The 16,926-nt window shown below is 55.2% G+C and overlaps 1 protein-coding gene across 3 annotated transcripts in view; it reads right to left on the bottom strand.

Moving 5' to 3' along the window:
* The window catches only part of VSTM2L (V-set and transmembrane domain containing 2 like), a 36,783-nt gene extending 20,339 nt beyond the window's left edge, over window positions 1–16,444 (bottom strand). The window contains exon 1 of one of the 3 annotated variants that reach the window (XM_089896861.1): window positions 16,065–16,444. In XM_089896861.1, coding sequence (XP_089752987.1) covers window positions 16,065–16,185 — 121 coding nt within the window. In that variant the 5' untranslated portion in view covers window positions 16,186–16,444. The remainder of the gene's footprint in view (window positions 1–16,064) is intronic. The other 2 variants (XM_089896860.1, XM_022592450.2) reach the window with 2 other exon arrangements.
* Between the last annotated feature and the right edge of the window lie 482 nt (window positions 16,445–16,926).

The following is a 16,926-nucleotide window of genomic DNA, read 5'->3' as shown; positions in this document are numbered from 1 at the left end:
CCACGAGACCTCTCATCCATCAGTCCTGTACCTTCTCTCCTTCCTCATTTGCTACCAACAGCTGTCCCCCCGCCAAGCCAGGGGGATTCACACAGGTCCTGAGGGGCTTGTCAACCAAGGTGACCCCAGCTCAGGCCCCACCTCCCTCCATCTCTGAGCTCAGGTTCCCCATCCCAGACCCTCTGGTCCAGGAAGCCTGCAGGGACTGGACCCTAGCCCACCCATAAGTCTCTGCCAGAGCGACAGCAGGATTCCCCTTGGGGATTGGTGGTAGGGGCATCCCCTAGTCACGGGAACCAAGGCAGAACTGGAGCTAGAGAGAGACAAAGGAGGCAGAGCAGAGAGAACCAGTGCTGCCCCAAGGGCCCCTTGGTCATCCCTATCTCAGGCCCCATCTCTTGACAGGACATATTGAGTCACCGCTTACTCAAAACCTCCAATGATGAATGGATAAGCAAAATGTGGCCCCTCCATACAGTGGAATATTATTCAGTCTTAAAAAAATGCAAGGAGATTCTGACACATGCTCCAACATGCATGGACCCTGAGGACATTAGGCTAAGTGAAATAATCCAGGCACAAAAGGATAAATACTGTATGATTCCATGAGGTTCCTAAAGTAGTCAGACTCACAGAGACAGGAAGCAGAATGTTTGGGCTGGAAGAGGGTGGATGGGGGAGTCATTGTTTAATGGGTACAGAGTTACACTTTGGGATGATGAAACATTCCCAGATGTGGATAGTGGTGACGGCAGCACTGCAACCTGATTATATCTGATGCCACTGAACTGTCCGCTGAACAACAGTTAAAATAGTGAAATTTACATTATGCGTATCTTAGCCACAACTTTTTAAAAAACACCTCCCGTGGCTTCCCAGCCCTGCAGCGGTGTGTTTTCAGGGATCTGTGCCACAAGGCAACTTTCCACTAAATCTGAGCTGTCCAGTAGGGTGGCCCTGAGCCACATGTGTCTATGGAGGGTTGAAACACAGCCAGTCCAAACTGAGATGGCTGTTCAGTTAGGTCCACACTCAATTTAGAAGGTAGTATAAACATAAGAATGTATCAATAGGGCTTCCCTGGTGGCGCAGTGGTTAAGAATCCGCCTGCCAATGCAGGGGACATGGGTTCGAGCCCTGGTCCGGGAAGATCCCACATGCGGAGCAACTAAGCCCGTGCGCCACAACTACTGAGCCCACACGCCTAGAGCCCGTGCTCCACTACAAGAGAAGCCACCGCAATGAGAAGCCTTCAATGAAGAGTAGCCCTTGCTCGCCGCAACAAGAGAAAGCCCGCACGCAGCAACGAAGACCCAATGCAGCCAAAAATAAAATAAATAGATTTTAAAAATTAAATTAAATTTAAAAATTAAAAAATAAAAAGTGTGACTCACTGAGGGCCATTTCCAGAAAGGCTGCTCTGTACCCAGCTCAGCAGGGTGCCAGGGCCAAAAGGGTGTGTGACACAGGGTCAGGAAGGCCTGCAGCCCCCGGAACTCCCAGCTGGGAGGCAGAATAGGGAAAAGGGTTGCAAAGGGAGTGTTTACAAGGAAGCCCCAGCTCACAGGCGAGTCTCACAGAGCTCCTGAAATCAGGGGATGTAAAATGTCCGTAAGAGGAAAACCTAAATAAGTGGGATGGAAAAGCCTCCAGGGAATGAGGAGGCTGGAAGGGATGGGTGCAGGGCACCTGCCCTGGGATGGACCCAGGGGAGGCACCTGGGGTTCTCTTTGTTTCCTCCTGGGCAGCCCCCAGCTTCTGGCAGGCGGCCTGCAGCAATAGGGATCGAGGTGTGAGTCAACGAAGGCTGTTTCATCTTGGAGTAGACAGGTTTCCCCTTCTCAAGAAGTGACAGGGAATGCAGTTTGTACCAAAGCTTGAGGAACTGCAGTATGCCTTATTGGGAAGATGGGGGGGCTGGGCACACAGCAGGGGCTCAAGTGCTCCCTGCAGAAGGAATGAAAGAGATCAAATTTCATGGACTCCTACCCTGAGCTAGGCCCTGTGCTGGGCTTCCTAAGATGCTTAGGTCAGGCCCTGACTCTCAAGGGGCCCACACTCTGCAGGAGTGACAAACACACAGAACAGTCTGGACGAGCGCTGGGACTGAGCCTGGATCGGCACGTACAGTTGTTCAGGGTGTGCACCATTCACAGAGCCATGAATCATAGTGCACAGAGATGTGCAGGGCACAACTGCACGCAGAAGCTCTGGATGGAGGTGCACGTGCTAAGAGAGGAAAGGGCAGGCCCATGTCTGCCTGGAGAGTCAGGCTTCTGGGAAGTGGGGACATGACTGGACTTAAACACTGATGGGGTTTGCACAGCTGGGGGTGTTCAGGACAGGAAAGGGCATACCAGAAGTAGAGTTTCCCAAGTCCAACCTTTGGGGGACCACCTTTACCATTTCTGTAGGATCCCGGTACCACCTGCACTATCATTTACTTAATATTTATTTTCGAAAGCATCTTTCCCTTTTTACTAAATAAATTCAGCTTAAAAGGAGAATTCAGCTTAAAAGGAGACTTTTATTACTGCCATAAATGGAAAATCAGCAACACGTGCCATAAAGAGAGGGTAACAGTACAAATAAACACTACGAAAACCAAACAGCGTTCGTAAATTCTAGCCAGGGGAGGTTGCCTGCTGAAGGCTACGAGCCTCAGTCCCCATTCCTCTCATTAACAGGGGAGACTGGCGAGAGTTAGGCGTTAAATTCAGAGCAGCACCGAGCAGAAACTTTCTTCTTGATCAGAAGGGCCTGGGATGCAGGTCCAGCTGACACCAGTGGGCATCAGTGGGCAACCACCGCCACCACTGTCCCCGGCTCTGGCTTCCTTGGCCGCTGGCCCAGTCCCCCACGATTCACCTTTAGCTGGCACCTCTAAGACCTTGCTCACTCTGGCCCATAGACCTGGAAGCCTTTCCTGCCACTCACCTATACGGGGCAGCATCCTGTCTGATTCACTGTGCCTTGCGCATGGGGAGGGCTAACACCCATTTCAGGAATGAGGAGGCCCGAATGCACACTAGTAGAATGAATGACCGAAGCAATGAATGGAGGGCTCCCTTCTGTGCTGCACTGCTCAGACCAGGGCAGTGACTTCCTGAGGCACTGGTTTCCCTCCCGCAAGTGGGGACAGAGCACTGTTTTTGTATTAAAACAAACATGAACATATTATGGCATAGAATACAGAATTCATGCATTTTGAATGAAATAGGAGACATCAGAGAAATACTGTCCTTGGCTGGGAGCTGTTTACTCTCCTGCATGGGGAGAAGCCCTCGTCAAGGGCCTCCATCCGATCCAGTCAGAAGATGCTTTCATCTCTGCAGCCTCAGGCTCCTCAGACCATGCTCTGCACGCTGGAGTGTTGATGTGTTGGCGAAAGGGGCAGGGGACCAAGAGGAAAGAGAGGGGCTGGGGGAGGGTGAAGCCCAGGATTTACAGGTGCAGATGCCAAGTTGCAGCTCCACGCTGACTTGTTGTGTGGCTTCGTGTAAGTTGCTGCACTTCTCTGGGCTTCGGTTCCCACATGTGTCATTGCTTAAAGGCTTATTTTTTGAGGATTAAATGAACTCACGCAGGTGAAGAGCCTGTTTCAGTGTTCGGGACACAATAGGGCCTCAACGCCCACTCACTGCTAAGTGTTAGGGACACACAAGCACATTCACCAGGTGGGGCCCCTGCCCAGCCCTGGCTGATGAACCCCCCAATAACAATTAAAACAGCTAACACTTTTGAGCACTGACTATGTGCGAAGTGCCTGGAGATGCTGTGCCTCAGTTTCCTCATCTCTATAATGGGGATAATAATAACCACCACCTCATAAGGCTATTGTAAGGATTAAATGCGGTAACATTTATAAAGTGACTGCCTGACACCAAGTATGTGCTTATAAAGATGTTCCCTTTTTATTTATTTATTCATTTAGTTGTAATTGAAGTGAAATTCACACAACATAAAATTAACCATTTTAAAGTGTGCAAGTCAGTGGCGTTTGGTGCAGTCACAATGCTGTACGACCACCACCTCTATCGAGTCCCAAGACATTTCCATCTCCCCGAAAGGAAACTCTTTACCCACTAAGCAGCCACTCCCCCTTCCCCCAGCCTCTGGCAACCACCAATCTACATTCTGTCTCTATAGATTTGCCTGTTCTGGGTATTTCACATGCATGGAATAATAGAATATGTGGTCTTTGGGGACTGGCTTTTTTCACTTAACATAATGTTTTCGAGGTTCATCCACATTGTAGCGTATATCAGATTTCACTCCATTTTGTAGAGGTGTTTCTTTAATAAAATATCTCACTGAATCCCCAATACGACCTGGGAAGTAGCCACTATCACCCTCGTCTTCTTACAGATGAGGAAACTGAGGCACAGAGAAGGTGGGGACTTGCCCAGGTCCCCTGCCAGGCAGCCCCAACACAGCCAGGTGGGCAGTGCTGGCACCTAAGGCCGCGGGCAGAGTGCCTCCCAAGGCCACCAGCGCATATTGAAGGAGACAGCAGTGGAATTACAAATCTAGGGAGATGTAAGGAGAGTGAAAATATTCTGGCACTTGCAGGATTGTGGGAGTTGAGCAGGTTTCCCCAGTGGAATTCCTGCCGCCTCTTCCCACACATCTGGGCCACAGGGGATGAAAGGGTTTGGGAGGGAGAAAGGCAAGTGTGGGAATGTGCAGGGAGGCGGGGACAGGGTGGGGCAGCCAGGGACGGGAGAATGCAAATAGGCATCCTGATGTCTGTGCAGGTACCATTTCTTTTCATCCTCACCTGTACATCCTGCAAAGCCAGTGGGGTAAGCCCATTGCACCGATGGCTAGTAAGGCTCCGAGAGGTTGAGTGGGGGCCAGAACTTGAGCCCAACAGTGTCTGATCTCAAAGCCCAGGCGTGTACCCATCCCTAATGCCTGTCACAGGCAGAGAGGGGGCGAATGGAGGAAGCATAGGGAGATTGCATCAGCCATAGTATGAGTGGTTACCCCAGAACCCCAGAAAGGAGCATCCCCAGATCCACTGAGAAGAGGAGAGAAAAGCGAGCAATGTCTGGAGGCACCAACTGTGGAGCCAGGGAGGCCAGGGCCATGCAGAACAGAGCAGAAGGGGAGAGGCAGAGACAAGGGCATCTGAAAGCCAGGTGCAGAGACCAACTGGAGAGGTAAAACTGAGGCAGCCCCCAGGGATGCTCCAGAGCAGAGCTTCTCAGGATGCCCAGCAGGCAGGGGCAGAGAGCAGAGTGGCCATACTGCCCCTCCTCCACACCCTCCCCGCCAGGGCCTGGCCTGGGTTACACCTGGCCCTACTTGGGACCTCGTTCCTGCCCCCGTCCCAGCCCCTCCTACTCCTGTCCAACTGTGTTTGAGAAATCCAAGAATGCAGCTGTAAACATGTGGGCTCTGGAGTCAAGCTGACCTGGCTTTGAACCCCAACTGCACTTCCTCGAGGTAGGCAAATCTCTGAGCACCAGTTTCCTCATCTGTAGAATGGGTATTGTGGGCACTCAACAGGATCATACATACCATGGAGTATTATCATGACGGCAATGACCAGGCTGCTATTCCTCTCTCAGGGGGTCTTGGTCCACCTCCTGCCTCCCCAAGGCTCCCACCTCCCTTTTCCTCACCTAGAAGACTAGCCTGACCTGGCCTTTTAAACACAAGGACTATTCTAGAACCAAACAAGCCCTAGTTGAAGGGGTTCTGCCCCACCCCAGGGCCTTTGAACTTACTGTTCCCTCTGCCTGGAAGGGGACTTGACAGAAAGCAGCAGAGCTGGGATGGGGCTTGGGGCACCCAGCACCTAGCTGGAGTTCAGTGACCACTGCTGGGGGTCTCTGGGGGGCATAAGGAGACCAGCTGGTGAGTCTCAGGGCCCCTGCCCGCCCAGGGCCTCCTGTCAGCTGTCAGCCAGCCCGCCCTCCCCCTCCCTCTCCTCTGCCTGCCTGAGACCATTAGTGTGGCTTTGTTTTGAGCACTATTTCCACTACCATGTGCTCTGGCCGCCGGGCCTCCATTAGGGACCCTTTCCTGGGGCCGCTGACAGGCAGCCAACAGCTCCCCAGCGAGCCAGCCGTAATTGCTGCCGCCTTGAAGGTCGGAAACGATTTTTTTAAAACCTCACAAAGCAAAACAGACACCCTGCCGTCTGCTCTCGCCTTCCCCGCCCTCAGCCGGGAACCAAGCCTGAGGTTTCCAAGAAAGGGGGGTTAAGACCCCCCCAACCCCAGAGACACCCTTAACATGCCAGGCTGGGGGAAAATAAAGTTTGGGCTCTGCTCCCTTGCTTTGAACTAGGTGGGGGGCCCCAGACACCTCTCCAAGCCCCAGTTTCCTCCTGGTCAAGATGGGTGTGTTGATGGGTGCCTGGGGTGCCTGCTGGGGTGACCATGACGAGCTTCTGACAGGAGGTCACGGGCCTCTCTGAGGACGTACATGAAGCAGAGAACCAGAATGCAGGAGAGGCAGGAAGAGAGCCTGCCAAGGGGAGAAAATTGCTCGGGAACAGGTTCTGAGGAGGGAGGAACTTGGGTGTTCAAGAAAGGAAGCGAGTGTACCTTCACACACACACACACACACACACACACACACACACACACACACACGGGCTTCCATCTCCTTTTGAGCCCACATTCCCATCATTCCCTGGACACCTGGACCAGCCCCATCATCCTATGAGCCCAGAAACTCAGCCCCCCAGCCCCCGGCAAACAGTCTCTCCTCCTGCGCTAGCCCCTCCAGCCTCCAAGTCCTGTCTGAGCCCCCATTTCAACTCACAGGGCCATCCCCACCCAAAGGCCAGCCACGCCCTGTGCCTTCCCCACTCAGAAACCCTCCAGGGCTGCCCCTGCCCCGGGAATCAAAACCAAGCTTCCCAGCCTGTTCTCAGTACCTCCAGCTGCAGCCTGCTTTTCCGGATATGCACACACGACTCTCCAAATGAAGCCCCTCCCAGGGGCTGCCAGGCAGTCAGGCAAGGCTCCCTACTGACCACCAGTCTCCTCTCAGCCCTGATGGTCCCCGGATACAGGCAGAAAAGGAGTCCGCCTCCCCCAGGAAGTCGTCCCTGACTGCACCAGGACACAGCAACCACTCTAGCTGGAAACCTCCAGAGACCTCCCTCCAATGGCTCACCTGCCCTGTTTCCTGGGCTCCCACCTCTGGCTGACTGTCCTCCATTATCTCTCCCAGTACTCACCCCCTGAAGACACTCACCAAGGACTTGCCAGGAAAGTGAATGAAGCTTCTTCCAGGTCACAAGAGAGCACTGTGTGGGGGAGTGGGGGGAAGGACTCCAGAGCCTGGCTCTGCTGCACACCGGCCCTGTGTCCTAGGGCCAGCCCTGGCTCCTGTCTGGACCTCAGTTACCTCCCCAGTGAAATGAAGGCTACTTCCCTGGAGTCCCACAGGTGGGCTTTGGGGGCAACAAACCCTCTGATGCTGGACAAAACCATGTGGCATTTTTCTGAGGAAACAATCCAGTTTTCATCAACATTCCAGCTCTCAAGAGGATCACGACCTCCAAAAAAATTAGGAACCACTAGTCTAGACAATATCCAGCGTCCCTTGTAGCTTCCCCACGTGGTCATTCACTCGTTTATTCGCTTCATTCATTCAACCAACATTTCTTGGGTGCCTGCTCGGTGTGGGTGTCGTCATCATGCACAGAATCTGTGTATGTGTAATCCTGAGATGTCCCCTGAAGAGAGAAGCATACGTGTGTGTGTGTGTGTGTGTGTGTGTGTGTGTCTACAGACAGAGAGGGAAAGGGAGGACCAAGGTGGGAGAGATGAGAAGAGGGAGGGAGAGGGATAGAGCAGACACAGGGAAAGGGACAAAGAAAGATGGAGAGAGACTGAACAACAGAGATAGAGATCGAAAGAGAGAGAAACCCACGGAGAGAGATCTGGAGGAAGAGGGGAAGGCAAGCATGTGCCACCGATGGGCAATGCCAGCCCCCCTAATTGATGGCTCTGAGCGAGGCCCCCCTCCCGGCTCCGGCTCTAACCTTCCAGATGCTCCCAGAGCCTCCACGCCTCGCATCCCAAGGGCACCAGCTTGGAGGTGGAGGCTGGTACTGACTCAAAGGCAGAGGGCACCCGCCTGGCCCCTTAGGCCAGCCCACTAAAGGACCTCCCAGGCCCCTTCCCCCACTGCCACAGCTCCTCCAACTGCACGTGAGCAAATACCCTACCCGAACATTCACTCTAGACTCAGGCTCAGACAAAAACAGCAGCCCCCAGTAGAACACTCGGGCAGGCACGCCCACACCCCCGCTGCTCCCCACTGACAATGCTGGACTTGGATCCAGGAGCTTAGACTCTCAGCCCTGGGCTCTTTCATCCAGACCCAGGCCTTCTCAGCATTCTGGCATCACGGACCCTGAGAGAATCTGACGAATCCAGGGCGCCGCTGCGGAACAAAGCACCTGCCCACAAGCCCAGGCGGTTTGGCAGCCGGGAAAGGACAGATGAGCGGGTGAAGAGCCACAAGCTGGGCTCAGGCCTGGCTCTGCCATCCAACATCTGTGTGTCCTCAGGCAAACTGCATCATCCCCCAAGCCTCAGTGTCCTCATCTGTAAAATGGGAGCGCCCTCCTCACAGGCCAGGTGAGGATTAGATGAGAGGAGGAGGGGGAAGTGGCAGGCACAGAGAAAATCCCCCATGAGTGCTGGCTGGTGTTTTGGTTCATAGCCCGAAAGGCCACTGAGAGCTAAGCACCATGTGCTGGACGGAATCCCACGCCACCGTCGGCTCCATCCTCACCTGTTGATTGGAGGACAAAGAATAGGGCTTGGGAGGATACAGATGGAGGTATTCTAGATGCTTAGAGCTTAGGAGAACTCGGCACTGTTCAGGTGGGGAAATTGAGAGGGGCAGGGACGTGCCAAGCCACCCAGAAGGTGGAGGCAGTGGGAGGGTGGATAAAAACCCAGGTTCCATTCCCCGCCCCAATTCTGGCACTTTAACTGGGGGCTGAAATGACAAAGGAGTCACTATCCCCACCTCTCAACATGGGGAGCAGCGAAGGCCCCACTCCCACCACGTTCATTCCCTGTGTGGGACCAGGCATCCCCGGAGTCCGGAGCTCCGCCCACCTAAGCCCTTGTCCCAGCCCCACCACTAAACTGCTGGGTAAAACATCCTTATTAACCGCCCACTGTGTTCTGCCTTCTCTGCCCACTTCACCAGTCTTTGCTCCTTTGGGAAAGAAGGCAGGAAAACCCCCATGACATCCCCAGCTAATAACTGGTCCAGCTTACATACCTTCTGTGATGGGGAGCTCACCACTGGGTACCTTAACTGCTCCAGGAGTGAGCGCCTTTCTCCAGGCTGAACATCATCCCTGCTTCTTAACTCATCACAATTTATACTTATATGTATCTTATAAGTTTAGTTGTCTGAGCAAGAGCCTTAACTGTCTTCTTCACTGATATGTCCCCAGTGGCTAAAAGAGCCTGGTCCATGGCAGGTTCTCAACTGATATTCGTTGAAGGAATGAAGGAAGGAAGGAATGATCAAGCTTCCAATAAATGGCAGCAGCCCCTGTTAGGCCTCCCAGTATGAGGAGTACGGAGTATGAGATGGGAGGGGCTGGCCTGCAGGCCAGCAGCCCCCAAGTTCAGTCATCCCCGCACACAGATGGGCCTGGGTACCACCCGTACTAGTATGTCGTCTGTGTTTTTCTATAAACTAACCCACTATGTGTTTTTTTTTTTTGCGGTACGCGGACCTCTCACCGTCGTGGCCTCTCCCGTTGTGGAGCACAGGCTCTGGACGCGCAGGCTCAGCAGCCATGGCTCACGGGTCCAGCCGCTCCGCAGCATGTGGGATCTTCCCAGACCGGGACACGAACCCGTGTCCCCTGCATCGGCAGGCGGACTCCCAACCACTGCGCCACCAGGGAAGCCCCGGGGGCTTCTTAAAGAAGGGTTTCAACTGGGTATGGTGGAGCTGAGTCCTCTGCTGGCTTCGAGAAAGGGGAGGGGACACAGTGGTGGGCAGGGGGACCCAGAGGAGGAGCAGCCCCTCTGCCCCCCCATCCCCACTTCCCTTCTCCACAGCAGCAGGTACCAGAGGGATCCCGGGATCACCAGCTGGGAAAGGAGCGGATTTATTCCCCCAGTGAGACCACTGCCCCTTTTCCTGTTGGAAGAATTTCACTGGGGTCTGGGGGAAGAAGATACATCCTGGGACCCCATTACCCTCAAGGCTGCAGCATCTCATATGCACCCCAAGGGACTGGGCCTGAGTCCACCCACTGCAAGGTGAAATCAGCCTTACCCACCCCAGATGTCCTTGTTGTGGTCAATAAGGATGAGGAGGGGTTCCAGTTTTGTGATTTTTCTACTAATAACATGGATTTCTAATGAAATTAAAATTATGTGAATGTTTAAAACAATACTGACTTGGAATGAGCAAAAGCTGAAGAATTTCAGACCTTAGACCTCTGCCTTATCCTCCTTGCCACCCATTCAGTCATTCCCTGCCACCTCCCTAGGCTGGGCATTGTGGAGGGTACCAGGACACAAGGGAATCTGACCTGTACCCCCAGTCATTACAATGGGAGTGGTGAGAGTGGCCGGATGCCGGCCACTGTATAGCCAGCTGGCTCCAAATCCCCTTAGGGGCCGAGAGACTCTTCCCACGACCCCCTCAACAGCTGGTTCGGTCCCTGAAGTCCAAGGTCATGGCCAAGCACCAGGAGGTGGGGTTGCTTCATGTCCCCTTTCCCCTCTTTCTGACACCTGCCCCTCACGTGGGTGCCAACGTCACTGTCCACACCACGTGCTTCCTCTCCTTACGCATATGATTTTCTCAGCCTCCAACAGAAGCTGGAAAGTCACTGAGGCAGGGTCCTGGTCTGGGGGTTGCCATGTCTGCCGCTGCACAGCTGGGGCATGCAATGTGGAGGTCACCATGCTCACTCCTTCCACCACAGGAAGTCTCGTGACCTTGGGCCTCTCCCTCGTCCTCTCTGGGACACAACAGCACTGTGAGCGTGGGCCCTGGAGCCACATTCTGGGCTCCGCCCTGGGCTCCAACACTTGCTAGGTGCGTGACCTTGGGCAAGCCTCTAACCTCACCACGTCTCAGTTTCCTCATGAAAACATCAGGCCAGGGAAAGTCCCCTCCCCTTAGGGTTCTTATGAGGATCAAATGAGACAATGCCATTTACGGCCCTGGCATGACAATAAACATTTGCTTGCGTATAATTTTCACTCTCTTTGTATCGAGCTGGGTCAGGTGATCCCAAAAGCCAAGCACTAACCTCCCATGCAATTTGGGCACACGCTCTCTTGCCCGTGGCCTTGGTCTTCCCCTCTGTTAGATGGGTAGAAGGAGATGGTCCCAGAGGTCCTGCTGGCTTGGCCTGAGCCTTAGTGATTCATTCCAAGCGCTCTATCTCCTGCCTCGGTGGCTGGTGGGTGGGAAGGGACCACTCTCCTGGCACCCCCGATCCTGCCCACTTGTTTGTCAACAGGAGACTTTCCCCAACAACCCTGCTGTCAGGGTGGCAGCGAGCCAAATTCCCCGTCCTGCCGGCTGCCTGTGGCTCCCCTTGCTTGGGGAAAAGGCTGAGGGAGCCGCTGATAGGCAAAGTGTCAAAAGCAATTGGTGTGAAGGACTTGGGGAAAACCGCTTGCGAGGGTCAATTCCCTACCGGAGGCCGGGAAACCCTCAGCCCAAGGCGGAGTGTTTACGGGCGTAATTGATAGAATAATCACCAACACCGGAGACAACGGCGAACACATTTTTAACATCATAACCTTCAGAAGACAGCACTCAGTTTTCTCCATCTCCCAGCCACCAAACTAGCCAGCTTACTGATAGGGAGATACCTATAGTTCGTTGAGGAATGCGAGAAAGCCAGAGTCATTTTTCAGTGCACAGGCTGTTTGCCAAATGGCCCGGCGGCCCCCGCCACCTCCCCCAGCGCCCCGCTGCTCCCTCCTGGCAACAGAGAAAACCTCAGGACAGTGAATCACTCAATGGACAAAGCGCCAGGCCAAACCAGGATCTTTGTCTGCTGCAGGGTGTATTAATAATTTAGGGTGTGTGTGTGTGTGTGTGTGTGTGTGTGTGTGTGTGTGTGTGTGTGTCAGGGCAGGGGCGGGAGGATGCATGTTTGCTGCAGTGTAAGGCTTCCTGGGGCTCCTCTGAGGGTCCACATACCTGCTCCAGCCTGGACTTCTTCCTCCCTTGCAAAACCAGACCAATCCAGCAGCCCCTGGCACCAGACAATTTCCCATCCCTACATGTCTCATCAGGTTTGAGTGAATACTTAAGGCAGTGGCTCCCAGACTCCAGGCTGCTTGGTAATCATCTCGGGAGCTTATTAAAATGCAAATTCCAGGGTCCCATCAACAATCATTTTGGCCAATGGGTCTGGGGAGGACCCCAGGATCTGCATTTTAACAAACTCCCTGGGTGATTGCAATGCAAGAGGTGCACAGAGATCTTCATAAAGATCCTGCCTTCCGGGGACTTCCCTGGCAGTCCAGTGGTTAAGACTCGGAGCTTCCACCACAGGGGAGCATGGGTTTGATCCCTGGTCTGGGGAAAGTAAGACCCCACATGCCGTGCAATGCGGCCAGAAAAAAAGAAGACAAGATCCTGCCTGCCGTGGACAAGATCTAGAAAGAGTCCTGGAGAAGGAGGCTAATCCAGCTTCCTGCTTCTAACTTGCATGTGGCCTCAGCAAGATCCCATCACCTTTCTGAGCTACTGGCTCCTCCTGGTGGAACCCACTGCCTTACCAGTTCTCTGGGGAAGTGGAAGGGAGTCCCTTGGGCAGAGCTGGGCAGAGGAAGGAGACCCATCACACAACTGGCCAAGCCTGCCTCAAGGCTGTCCCGGAGGAGGCAGGCCCAGAGCATAACTGCCAGACACACCTTCAGTGTAGGCACAGCTCCCCAGCTCTCTGTACAGACTCAGTGACCTTGGGCAAGTCACTGGCCCTCTCTAACCTGTTTCCTCATATGTCCAGCACCAGCCTTGCACGAATAATGTCAGCCTTAGTGAGTTAACACTGGCAAGGGGTTTGGTAGCACCCGGCACACAGTAGGCAGTTCATAAATGTCAGCTCCCTTTCCTCCCACCCGCTGTGCTCATGGCAATGAGCTAACCCTGTCTGATGAGGAAAAATCAAAGTAGCTGCCATTAATTGAATACCTACTGGGCATAGACACTGACCATCACCACCCCCGCCTCCCACTTCCCTGAGGGCTACCTAAGAGGCAGGTACCACTCACTCCCCATTCACTCCTCATGCCTTTAAAAAGCCCTCTGCGAAGCGAACTGAGTGGAGGTAGTGGAGGTAGCAGGGAGAGGGGAAGCGAGATAGATGTCCTTGCGGACCCATCTGACCCCGGGCTTTCCCTGTGACAAGGCGTTAGCCTGGCGGCTGGGCTGGGACCGAGCTGGAGAGGTGAGCAGCCACCAGGCGGCTGGGGTCAACGGACTCCTCCCCGGGACCCCCACTGCAGCCTCCTACCCCTACCCGAGACGCAGAGACGCCTGCCTAACCCTGCATCAGCTGAGGACACGCGGAGCCCAGGAATAATGAAATGATCAGGCTCCAATCTGCTAAACAGCAATTTCTGGGCTTTTTCGGCACACATAGCTTTTATTAAATTGGTATTCTCCTCCTGAACACAAACGGCTATTAGACATGACCCACTTATCCGCCGTGTCTCACTATCATTAATAACAGTTTCTTTTTGTGATTAAGTGAGTGGCTCCAAACCCTTCCCGTGGTTTCGGGCGTTTGGCCTGGCAAAGGGGCAGCACGGGGGCTCCTCGGCATCTACTACTTGGTGACTTTGAACCTGGCAGTGTTGGGAGATGGCAGTCTGGCCCCTGCAGAGCAGCCTGGCCTCCTCGCTTCTTGGGGGACAGAACGAGCCCTAGAGGGGTGACTCACTGGCCCAGAACTGCATGGCGGGTCACTAAGAGAAGCCAGGTTCCCCCGCAGCCAGTGCTGTGTCCTTGACATCCAACCCCTCCTCTGGGCCTCTGCTGGCCCTCCCCAGGGTTCAGCAGGGACGTTACAGCTAGTGGGGCAGAGCTGTGCCCTAAGCACGCCTGGCACCAGGGGGCAGGCAGAGACTGCCACACAAAGGGCAAACCCTGCTTTCCTATGGGGGGGGTCACCTTGGGGCCTCAGGAATGACAGAGTGGCACCCAGATCCTAGGGGTCTGGTGATCCAGCGACAGGATGATGGTAAACCTCAGAGCCCCAGTCCTTGTATGTCTCGGGACCGCAAACTCAGGAAAGCCCTTCCTTGGAAAACCCTCCTAGTGTAAGTTCCAACTGTGCCAAGGAACTGAGCGAGCTGAGCAGAGCCAGAAGGGGAGCGGAAGGAGGAATTCCCAGTCTCCCTTGAATGGGAGGGAATCTGACAGGGAGATGAATGTCCTGGAAAAAGCAGTGTCTTTGCCCGACAGACCCTGGGGCCAGTCTCAGCTCAACCACTCACTCACTGTGTGACCTTGGGAGAGTCCCTTTACCTCTCTGAGCCTTGATTTTTCCATCTGTAAACTAAGGATCAAAATAAGCCTTCCCCTATTTACCACCACTGCAGCCAGGTCGGTAGAAATTAGATGAAGGATAAGAAGGGTACGTGAATGGTACACAGAGCGGTTTCTATTTAACATGGTAAGGAAGAAGGGTGCAGGGAGTCATGCTTCCCAAAAGCAGAGTCCCTGAGAAGGGCTTTGGAAGCGCCCTCTACTTTCCGAAGCAATTCCACCCATGCATCATGCCCCAGCAGCCTTCTCTGATTACCTACTACCATGGCCCTCACTCTTTTCCATCAGAATAAATCACCCAGTTCTCTGCCATTTGTGCAAACCTCTCCCCAGCCCTGGGCATACAGTGCCCAGCATTGGTGCTGCAGCCTCTCTTACCAGATTGGAAGCCTTTGCAGGGAAGAGATGGATGGACAAAGTGTCTCCATTTTCATCTATGCCCTGGTCCCCATACCAGAAGGAGCCTGGCTCATGGGGGCAAGGGGCGCCCCCAGAGCTGCCAGCTTCAGACAATCCAACTCTACTGCCAACTTGGGCTCCTCTGGGGCTAGAAGGAGCTTCTGACACTCAGGCAACCAGTGCTGGGAATGTTCTCTTGCTCCCTGGCTCTCACAGTGGCTGAGTTGAGATTTCCCACCTTTCAGTCCTCCAGGGTCAAAGATGAGGACAGGTGGGTACCCTGTTGAGGGATGGCAGGGGCTTCCTGTCCCCCTGCCTCCCCAGAGGCAGACAAAAGCTCCTGGCTTCCCTCTTCCCCTTCCATGCCTCTGGCTGGAAGCAACAATGCCAACTATTCCAATGTCTTCAAGGGGCTCCCACCAAGCCTTCGTCCCCAAGATGCCACCCACCTGACAGGGGTGGCTGCAGCCCAGGCTACCAGTTCTCAAGAGGTGGGGTCTTCTGTCCCCCAGGACCTTTCCCAGTGGGGGAGGTGTGGAGAAGGAAGGGACAAGGACAGCTGTGGGGTTAAACCCACAAAGGGCAAAGGCAGATGGGCGGAGAGCGGTGGGTGAGCAAAGTGTGTTCACAAAGTGTTTGTATATGCCAATGTGTCTGCAGGCAGGCGGGCAGGCAGGAGTTGTGCGCTTGGGTGCCAGCTGGCAGGGTCTGAGTGCTCCAGCCCTAGTGCCTGCTGTGTGTGTAGTGAGCATATGAGTGAGAAGGGGTATCTGAGATGGTGTCTGGAGATGTGTGAGGGAAGGAGTTGTGAGTGTGAGAAAGCAGTGAGTGTGGCTGTGTGTCCGTGGCTGTGAATATGTGTGTGGTCGTGGAGGTGTGTGTATCGCAGGGAGTTGGGGGGGGATGGGGGGGTTGGAGAGAGCCCTCCGCGAGAGGGGCATAGGGGGTGCCCCCTCCTCCGCAGGGGTGGCCAGGGAGCCAGGGCCGGTCCATAGACCCGGCAGGGGGCGCCCCGGGACTCCCGCCACCGGCAGCACGGGTTCTAGCCCGGGGACGGCCAAGTTGGAGCCGCGCGGCCCAGGGTGGGGTTTGGCGTGGAAGTCCGCGAGGGCGGCGACCCAACTCACCGTGGCCGGAGATGTGGTTGTCCCAGGGCGCGTGGCCGGCGGGCCGCGTGGCGCCGCCGAGTTGCAGGAAAAGTGCCAGGTAGTGGAGGGCGCCCAGCGCCACGCCGAGCAGGGCCCCCATGGTGCGCGCTCGGGCCGCGGGCGCCGCCGCCTCACATCGGGGCTCAGGAGACCGCAGACACCACGCCCGCCGTCCCCTGCCCGGTGCGGCCTGGTTGCCCCGCTGCGGCTGCTGCCCCTCGCCCGATGAACCCGGTCTGGCCCCGGCTCCAGTCCTCGCCCGGCTCCGGCCCAGCCCCGGCTGCGGTTAGCAAGCGCACGCCCTGCCGGCCGTCTCCGACTGCGGGACTCTTCCCTTCCGCGGAAGGCCACTTCGCTTGGCGCCGCTGCCGCCGCACCCCCTCCCTCCCACTCCCTCCCGCCCGCCCAGAGGAGGCGGCGGCGGAGGGATCTGTCTCTTGATTTATCATCAAAGTTTTGCCCAGGCTGGGATTTTTAAAGCGGTACCCGCAACTTCCCCGGCTGGAGAGAGCAGGCCGGGGGGAGATGGGGTGGAGGAAGCCACCCCAGGGACCCGGTTCCTGCAAAGCATAACACCGCTGGCTTCAGAAACAGAAATGCTCTCCATCGGGAAAAGGAGAAAAACCAGTCGACCAGCCGCCAGACCCAGCGCGCTCAGGAGGGTCTCCTCAACTTTGCTAGCAGGGCGGTGCCGGGGTCAGGGAGGCACTTGGGGGTGGGGTGGAGGTGAGGTTGAGGTAGGATGGGAACCTGGGCTGAGGCACAGGAGACCTGGTTAGACCTGGTTAGACCTGCCTGCCTTTGGCTCCCAGTGTGATCGTGTCCGGGTGTCTACCCCTGT

This window comes from Delphinapterus leucas, chromosome 15 (genome assembly GCF_059928025.1).
Source record: "Delphinapterus leucas isolate spDelLeu-1000000601 "Yukka" chromosome 15, BTC_Dleu_Yukka2, whole genome shotgun sequence".
Taxonomy (NCBI): Eukaryota; Metazoa; Chordata; class Mammalia; order Artiodactyla; family Monodontidae; genus Delphinapterus; species Delphinapterus leucas.
The sequence above is the reverse complement of the archived record's forward strand: the minus strand, read 5'-3'. Positions and strand labels throughout refer to the sequence as shown.